This window comes from Nuphar pumila, chromosome 12, assembly GCF_984573655.1.
Source record: "Nuphar pumila chromosome 12, dmNupPumi1.hap1.1, whole genome shotgun sequence".
NCBI lineage: Eukaryota > Viridiplantae > Streptophyta > Magnoliopsida > Nymphaeales > Nymphaeaceae > Nuphar > Nuphar pumila.
In genome coordinates this window covers 17661303-17671136 of record NC_143260.1, presented here as the reverse complement: position 1 = coordinate 17671136, position 9834 = coordinate 17661303, and the positions used below count along the sequence as shown (strand labels likewise).

General features: G+C 40.9%; 1 protein-coding gene across 4 annotated transcripts; it reads right to left on the bottom strand.

The window, feature by feature from the left end:
• Nucleotides 1-2036: 2036 nt before the first annotated feature.
• Nucleotides 2037-9539, bottom strand: LOC149820169 (beta-glucuronosyltransferase GlcAT14A-like). 4 transcript variants are annotated; one of them, XM_089983427.1, is made up of 5 exons: nucleotides 9414-9539; nucleotides 5972-6806; nucleotides 5722-5797; nucleotides 5525-5640; nucleotides 2037-2577 (listed from the first exon to the last, which is right to left on the bottom strand). In XM_089983427.1, the coding sequence occupies exons 2-5, from the start codon at nucleotides 6507-6509 to the stop codon at nucleotides 2078-2080; spliced, it is 1230 nt and encodes a 409-aa protein (XP_089839553.1). In that variant the 5' UTR covers nucleotides 6510-6806; nucleotides 9414-9539; the 3' UTR covers nucleotides 2037-2077. The 4 variants fall into 4 exon arrangements, with proteins under 4 accessions (XP_089839553.1, XP_089839552.1, XP_089839554.1 ...); XM_089983426.1 differs by having other exon boundaries at nucleotides 8347-9515; XM_089983428.1 differs by having other exon boundaries at nucleotides 8922-9515.
• Nucleotides 9540-9834: the final 295 nt, after the last annotated feature.

The following is a 9834-nucleotide window of genomic DNA, read 5'->3' as shown; positions in this document are numbered from 1 at the left end:
TAGGAGAATCAACCTATTTTGCGAACCTTGCCAAACCTGAAACTCCGTGGAGTTGGACCCTCAAATTTTAACCAGACCTTCCTAGATGTGTCTAGATCAATCCCTGAAATTTTGGATTTTTTTGCCTAGCAATTTTGGAGAACCGAGTTTTTTAATAAAACCTATTAGAACCGAGTTGAACTTGTTTTAAGTTTACTCTATTTGGATATATCCAAAGCTGCTTTTGGATCTAGTCTGAACCCCGTGGGCCCAGAATGTATCAATTTACTAGGCATGGTCAAACCAACCAAAAAATATTGAAATAAAAAAATAAAAACGAAACAAAATAAAATAAAATATTATATATGATATACATATAGTGTACGTAATTAGGGATGATAGTGGATCGGGCGGGAGACAACGGGGCCCCACCCTGCCTCACCCCGTTTGGACTGGGGATGAAGGTTAAAATCTATCCTTGTGCGGGGATGAACTTACGCTTTCCCCCGCTCTGCCCCGTCCTCGCCCCACCTTGTCCCCTTCCCCAATCCTTCACGGGATGACTATAGACCAAGGGGAAACGAGGCCCCACCCTGTCTCACCCCAGTTTGGACCGGGGATGGAGGCGGGGGTGGATTAAAATCCATCTCCATGCGAGGATGAAGGCGGGGAAGGAGGTTCAGATTTTGAAACAGGGCGAGGGTGGAGACCTTGTCCCCCACCCCAATCCTTCACGGGATGACTATAGACCAAGGGGAAACGAGGCCCCACCCTGTCTCACCCCAGTTTGGACCGGGGATGGAGGCGGGGGTGGATTAAAATCCATCTCCGTGCGAGGATGAAGGCGGGGAAGGAGGTTCAGATTTTGAAACAGGGCGAGGGTGGAGACCTTGTCCCCCACCCCAGCCCCAGTCCACTGCCATCCCTATATATATATATATATATATATATATATGTGGATTTGTACACATTAGTTGTACAGTGTCAATTTCTGCAAAAATATCTTTATTGATGCAAAGTAAAAGTATTTTTGTGAAAATTGATGCTGAACGCGATGAATGCTCAACATGAGTGCCCCCGTTTAAGCACCTAGCGAGTGACGGCTACCAATTTTCGCATCTATATATAATAGTTAACAGTCTTCCGAATAGGAAAAATAATGGATTCACACTTCTAAAAATATTAGTTACATTGCTTGAGCTTGCAAATTAATGCATAGGATTGACCATGGTTTAGCATCAGTTTGTGATCCGATGCAAGGTAAACGCCAGCATATGAGATAGGTGAAAGGGCTTGCCAGCTAAAATTTGGATCAGCAAGTGAAGATTAGAATGACAAAGTTTTTTTTTTTTTTGAATGACAAATTTTATTAAAGCGAAGATAGAATCAAGGTGATAACACTAATCGGGGCAAGCAATCACCCCAAAATCAATAGCCTAAAACACCTTTGGCAGAACCATCATGCTCCAAAACCCAAACCCAAATCCAAACCCAAGCTCAATTCATACCCTTCGAGAGAAACCCATGCACCTAAGCAGGTGACTAAGAATTTAACATTTAATAGTTATGTCTCCCTCAGCCTAGGTTTGCGTTGTTCTCTTTCTCCATAATTTCCTCGTTTTAAATTCCCACCTATTCAGATGGGAATTTGAATTCACAAAATATCGGGTGGTCTCTCTCTCTCTCTACGGGGCCCTGCCGTCGGCCTGAACTTGGCCGGTGACCAGCCGCCGGACAGGACTGACCAGACCCCTGATTATTGCCGCTGCAACACCGGCAGCGGTGTGTGGGTGCCAAACCCTGCCCTTCGCTGTCTGCCCTCTCCTTTCATCGATTTTTTTTTTGAAAAAAAAGACAAATATGTATTTTATTGGTATCAATTTTTATGGGATTGTTAAGTTTGAGAATTTTCTTTCTTGATTACCCCAAGCAATGGGAATCTAAAGTTTGAGAATTCTCTTTCTTGAACTTTCTATGGATGAGATTTCTTTTTTCACAAGAATTTTCCTGAAAAGTATCCAAATGCACCCTAAATTCTTCAAAAAATCACTGGAGAATGGGGAAAAAAATAATTGACTTTGTAAGTATATTGACAGAATCATTTACATTGATTTTCACTGAACCAATGGGAACTAATAATCCTATCCATCAACCTAGCAAGCCGCCGAGCACCAGGGCCGGGTTTCAGGTTAGTTTTATCTCCCACTCTACTGCAAGGTGGGTCACCAGCACACCAACCACCAGGTGTGAAACTACCATTTTTCCTGTTGAGAAATTCAGTGTCGATCTTGTCCAAAATAGGATCATCTTGATTAAATTTTCTAGCAAAAGGGGCACTGCTGTGGATCATTTCTTCTGTATCATTGAGAGTAAGCACATGCGGGTGTTGCTTGGGAGGCACGTCCCAAGTGATGTAGTGAAGATCATGGTTGACGACTGTGGTCTGGAACTCAGGCGAGTTGCAGATCACAGTTTGGAAGTAACCTTCAGGGGTGGAAATGAAGTTGGTATAGTACATGAGGAGGATTCTGGGGAGGTTGTCCCATCCCCATATGCAGAATTCAACAAACGAGCGTGATAGAACAACCCATGCAGATCCTGCAAAAATTATAAACAAGGACAATTCAGAGATGGAAACAAGGAAATTTTAAAGTGAGAAAGGTATTCCTCAACTGAATGTGGAATCAGCAAATTAATATAGGTAGAGGCCAATTTCCTCGGGCTTCTGCCCGGAGAATTTGAAACAAACAAAAACTAGCATAAACCAGTTATAGCTGGAAAAATCTCAAACAAGGACTCAAACAATTCCACAGAAAGATGCTACTTTTTCTTAATTAAGATGCACAAAGAAAATGTTCGTCACCTTTAATTGAAAAAATGGAACAAACCATGAAATATGTTATCATGAGCAATTGACAATAAAGATGATGAGATCAACTATAACCCAACAATATGATAAACGGTTAATTGGACAATGGACGGCTTTTCTAGAAGAAACACAAATAATCACAAAGCACATGATATTGAACACGTCTGAGAGCTAACCCTTCTAAATTTATTCTTACACTGCCTTTATAAGAAAAGTAAAGTTAAAGAAAAAAGACAAATAAAACTTGCTGGGCTCAGCCTGATGAATAATCAGACGAGGTTTGTATAGTCATTATGTCTGAGTCCTGTTTATAGGCCCAAACCGAGAGATAATCAGGTATAATTTCAACAGGATGGGCCAAGCATTGGCAGGCCTTGCCAAGCTCCATAGTGAACTGCTGTGTATTTGTGTGACTCTACTGGTCCAGCAATCACATACGACCCGTTTTTCAGTTTACGCTTAACCAATTTTTTTTTGCTTTCTCAATGTCAATCAGGGTCGCACCCTTCTGAACAAGCAATTGAAAGATACTCTGATCAATTAACACTCTTAGTTGTTCTATAAATCTGCCTTTCAAGCTGCAGAACTGGAAGTTTCTATCCCTCAAGCCTGCAGAAGCATTGATAGCAGGGATATCTCATACAGTTAAGGCAATATATCCACACACACAGATATCACTACTATTCTTAACAAATGAGGTCTTCATTTCAAGTATACTAATAAACTACATCACTCAATTTCTTGAGAAATATGCAAGATTAATATAATTTCATTCTTTGCATTCAACTCTGATTGTCCTGTGAATAATTTAGCCTAATCAAACAAACAAAGGATCCTGAATATTATTTTCTTCATCTCCTAAACTCAAGAGTAACTCATGCACCTGTCCATCTCAATGAGCTATGTCAGAAGGACGCAAGTATGAATTTTATAACAATGCTGTCAAAACCTAAGGCCGGGTATGAATTTTGCAACACTAAGGTCTCCAGGGATTGATCCCTACTGTTCCCTGTGCAAGAGAACCAACATATAATGAGAGACAACATAGAAAGTAATACTCACTCAGCTCTTGCTATCTGTAGCATCCTATTAACAATCATAGTTCTGCTATATGTAGCATCCTATTAACGGTCACATAGTTCTCCAATTTCTTTTCTTGATTATCAACTACTTGCTTGAACTCCACACAAGTCTATCTGCATAAATCTAGGCCAACACATGGTAAGATTAGGGATGACAATGGACTGGGGCGGGGGTGGGGGACAGGGTCTCCACCCCCTCCCCATCTCAAGATTAGAACCTCCATCCCCGCCTCCATCCGCACACGGGGATGAATTTTAACCTCCACCCCCGCCTTCATCCCCGTTTCATGTCCTCCATCCCCGGTTCAAACGGGGATGAGGCGGGGCAGGGCCCTGTTTCCCCGTAGTCTATTGCCATCCTTTAGAAGGACTGGGGATGGGGCGGGGCTAGGCGGGGATCGTGGTGGGGACGGGGCGGGGAAAAGTGTAAGTCCATCCCCGCCTTCATCCCCGAATGGGGGATGGATTTTAACCTTCGCCCCTGCCTCCATCCCCGTTTCATACCCTTCATCCCCGGTCCAAACGAGGCGAGGCGGGGCCCCACTTTCCCCCGGTCTACTGCCATCCCTAGGTAAGATTACCATCAGATGAAATTTTGATAAAGTATCCAGTGTGGATGTGCATACCATAGCAACAAGTGCAAGCACACCTATTCATGCATTTTCAAGTTGACTGAACCATAAGCATGGGATTAGCATGGTCCCTTTTGGAAGAATTCATATTTCTAACACTTTGGATGTTGAAAGCCTTTTATATTATAGTTACGTCTGAGTGCATTTTGGACTGTTCATTTATCTTTGCTTAAGGTATAATTTTATATTTACATTTATTGGCTCAGAGTAAATTAACCATGATAATCCCTTGGCACAAACAAAGTCATAAGTTCATGAGTAAGGAAATACTATTGATGCCAAATATCTGGCAGACACATGCTACAAACATGCACGTCCGCACATCCACACACACACACACACACACACACAAGCAAGCAATTTCATAGCCTGAAAAATTGGACTATGTAGTAGTCTAAGATATTGGCACCCATACCATCTAGATGACATAGAAAAAAGGCACTTGGATCCGAAATGCAGACATCCTTAGCAACAATACCGTTACCAATGAATAATCGTGCTGTTTTAGCTGCTCTATCATCAGCAGCAATTAGAAATGCATTTTCCCTATCACTGTTAAGTGTTGAAAGCCTCCATAAATTTGATTTAGGTAGAATAACATTTTACTGCATCACAAGAGAAGCAAATGAAATTGCTGCATGCTTTACATCTGAATCCGGAACTGAGCAAATCATGATCCCTGATCTCAATCCTTGTCACTAGACAAGCTTCAGTTTTTCGTTCTTATGTTTTACCTACAAGGTTTCAAATCTACAGAACCATGACAGAATCTACACAAATTGAACCATTCTTCAGTCCTGATAAACAGCAAGACGGGGTGCAAAAAGGGAATCTACACTATATTAAAACAAATGCCAAACATATGTATTGTTAAAGTTGGCATTCATCCAGTTAAACCAAATGAGTTAATAGGTCTGTAGAATAGTATAATTTCAAGACGGTCACAATTCACAGAAGCCTACCTGTAAATAACCTAAATGCTGTGGGCAGTTCTCTCGTCTGTGTTGCCCAGAAAACATCAGATTTCTCTGACATGTATAGCCCAGGATCAATGATTAGTGGCTTCGCCCTTTGGACCCTGCAGCAACAATGTAGACCTTCTCAGGCTGATGGAACACCAAAAGCAAAGAAAATAAATCACTTTAGGAAAAAGACTCACTTTTTCCATCCGAGTTGGCTAGTATGATCTATGAAGCTCAGGTTTCTTGGTAAAGATGAGAATATATACAGAATATCTGCACAACATGGTGTTACAGTCATATAATAAGTATAACTTTAAAAAGGAAAAAAAAAATAGAAACTCCACAGGCCAAAAGTTTCTAATATGAGACAAACTAAGCATTGCATTGTAGCAGTGAAATATGATAAAACTTTACCAAAGAGACTCAGAAAAAAATAGGAAAACTTACCATCTTGTGTTACAAGTGGATAATCTGACGCACTTAGATTTATGAACCAGTCCCATTCTTTGCTCTTCTTCATAAGAATGGCACAGGCATGAAGGGTATTAGAAACCATTGACGGACCTCTGTATGTCACCATATTTGCCTTGGTAATCATGTGGACATTACCCACTTCTGAAAAAATTGGGTCCTTCTCCACACGAGTTGCAAGTTCCAATCTTTCAGCAACAGGAGATTCCAAGTCCAAATGAACCACATACTGATTTAGGGGATGATATAGGGCACACAACGTTCTCCACAGTTTATCCAAATCACCTTTAGAACCAGATACTAAGTAAGCTAGTCTAGGAATTGGAGCGGTGGCAGGTGGGGGAGGGAATGTGACCTTTGATCCTACAAAAGTGGGATTTGTCTGATTTGAAGCTAACTTTATCGGAAAAGCTGAGAAGATTGCAGAAACAAGCTCCAAGTTTGAAACAACAATAAGTAGGAAAAATAGGATAAGCAAACTCATGACAAGAGGAAACACCCATTTCTTTTCCATGTTAATAGACTCATATCCTGTATAGATAGTTCATATGCATCACAGATCCCTGTGAACCAAAATGGTTCTGGTACCTCAACTGCAAAGCATCCATTTGCCAATGAAAACATGCACCACAAAAACTGGACCGCCATAAGCCATACTGTATCTTCTCATACTAGCAGAATTTTAAAATTTCCCAAGTGATCCAAGCACACACAAATTGTTGTTGAAATCAACTTCTTCAGAAAGGAACAAAGGACACGCTTGCAGAGGCAGTAACTCTCCAAAGAAGATAAATAAGGGATGATTGAAATTCTGCAAAGAAGGATCAAATTAAACAAAGAAAAAACAAGATTCAAGTGAAGAAACAAACTAACACATATAGACACAGAAACAACAAGAAATTCCTGATAATTCAAAAATTAAAAACGTCAATGAGTATCAGACTTATGAAGAGCCACATATCATAGTTTTTTCAAAAATACTAGAGATGGTTTCAATAAGATGCACTCGTTGTCCATATTTCAATTCAGCATAAAAAGCAAACAAAAGCACATTTAAGTTACAGTAGCAGATGGATGAACTAATCGAGCAAGCATATACATAACAGAGAAAAAGTCCCAAAAAAGTTTTCAATTACCAATTCAAGATAAATAACTCAACTTCATATTACAATCTTGACCATTCACTAAAGCCAATTGAGGATGCTTACGATATAGGATTTAAAATTGAATGAAAATGAGTATTATAAATGTAATTTAGAAAAGTAATTAACGGGAGCAAACTCAAAGAAGTTTGAAACTTCGATCAGAAATGTTCTACAAGCGATCTAAAAACACAATTTCTTTTTATGAAAAAAGAAATAGAAAGAAATCTTCAATATATCGAAACATCTGAATAATACCAAACGAGAAAAAGAAAAACACAAAAACAAGGTTAAGCTATTCCATATACATAATACACGTTGAGAAGACTAAAAAAATAGAACTCCATCTTCAGTTTAAATATTCCCAAAAGACAAGGCCGGATGACATCTTCAAATGAATCACAAAAATAAACTTTTCAAGAACATGATTCTGAGTACAAGTTCAATCTATTGATGATACAAAGACAGAGATTGTGATTTTCATAAGGCTCGGACGAAATTGATATTTTTTCCAAAACCCAAAAAAAAAATCTAAAATTTCAAAGAATTAGTCCAAAATTCTCTAGCAGCTTGCCAGACCGATTCAGGGCGTTTTTTTTATGAGAACTTAAATTTCGTTAAACTCTTAATTAAGAAGTTTTTCTGTTTTCACTAAATTCTTAAAATTGAACAAAAAAACGACGCCCAGAATGCTCCCGAGGACGCGCAATAAAATTTTCAATCCACAGATAAACGAACCACTACACAGAAGCTCACTTCCAGAGCTCTCCACGCTGAAAAGTATCAGAAAAGGAAGAACCTAAATCCTTCAAAGCGACGGCGTTCCTTTTGAGAGAGAGAGAGAGAGAGAGAGAGAGAGAGAGAGAGAGAGAGAGAGAGAGAGAGAGAGAGAGAGAGAGAGTCCGCGTCGGACAACATTTTCTATCTAATAACTAGTGGAAAAAATTTTCACGAACACTCGAAGACTCACTAGACGCAACATCTCCCTGGAAATTCTCTCAAAAATCTCAGCAAATTCGCCTCAAGAAACACCCGGAAGATCCAAAAACTAGCCCCGAAAAAAAAAATACCATAACACTGGAAAACTCACTAGACGCACCGTTTCTCCGGAAAAAACTCTCGAAAATCTCAGTAAATTCGCCTCAAGAAACACGCACAAGATCCAAAAACTAGCACCGGGAAAAAAATCTAGAACACTCGAAAACTCACTGGACGCAACATCTCCCCGGAAAATCTCGGCAAATTCGCCTCAAGAAACACGCGGAAGATCCAAAAACTAGCCCCGGGAAAAAGAAATACCAAAACACTGGAAAACTCACTAAACGCACCGTTTCTCGGGAAATTCTCTCGAAATTCTCAGTAAATTCGCCTCAAGAAACACGCACAAGATCCAAAACTAGCACCGGGAAAAAAATCTAGAACACTCGAAAACTCACTGGACGCAACATCTCCCCGGAAAATCTCGGCAAATTCGCCTCAAGAAACACGCGGAAGATCCAAAAACTAGCCCCGAAAAAAAAATACCCAAAACACTGGAAAACTCACTAGACGTACCGTTTCTCCGGAAAATATCTCGAAAATCTCAGTAAATTCGCCTCAAGAAACACGCACAAGATCCAAAAACTAGCACCGGAAAAAAAAATCTAGAACACTCGAAAACTCACTGGACGCAACATCTCCCCGGAAAATCTCGGCAAATTCGCCTCAAGAAACACGCGGAAGATACAAAAACTAGCCCCGGGAAAAAAAAAATACCAAAACACTGGAAAACTCACTAGACGCACCGTTTCTCCGGAAAATCTCAGTAAATTCGCCTCAAGAAACACGCACAAGATCCAAAAACTAGCACCGGGAAAAAAATCTAGAACACTCGAGAACTCACTAGACGCAACATCTCCCCGGAAAATCTCGGCAAATTCGCCTCAAGAAACACGCGGAAGATACAAAAACTAGCCCCGAGAAAAAAAAAATACCAAAACACTGGAAAACTCACTAGACGCACCGTTTCTCCGGAAAATCTCAGTAAATTCGCCTCAAGAAACACGCACAAGATCCAAAAACTAGCACCGGGAAAAAAATCTAGAACACTCGAGAACTCACTGGACGCAACATCTCCTCGGAAAATCTCGGCAAATTCGCCTCAAGAAACACGCACAAAATCCAAAAACTAGCACCGAGAAGAGCGTTCTCAGACTTCTGGGAGTTATCTTGACTCTCGAGAGAAAAGCCAATAGACGACGACGAAGAAGAAGAAGTAACTCGTTGAACTTACGAACCTCTCCGCTCCGACGACGAAAACCCCTAGAGAACGTCTCCTCTTCCCCAAAACCCTAAAAAAAACTCCACCAGAGGAAGAAGGGAGACAGGGAGAGTGGCGGTGAGAGAGAGAAAGAGAATAAATAGGGACGATAGGAGGGAAGGAAAGGGTGGAACGCCATCGCACGAAAACGTCGCGAAGCCGGTGGCGACACACGCACTGCCAGGCTCGGCCCCCGTCTTAAAGAACCGGGATCACTTGATCGGGCCGACCATTCCCAATCACCTAATCGACCCAAACCACCGTCGAAGACTATTGGGCCCCACAGGTAAAATCTCTCAGATGATTGGTCGACTACTGGGGCCCCCAACTTCTCACACGCTCACTCCCGCTTTCGTGGAGAGGAGGCGAATTTTCAAAAGTGACGATCTTGCCCATGG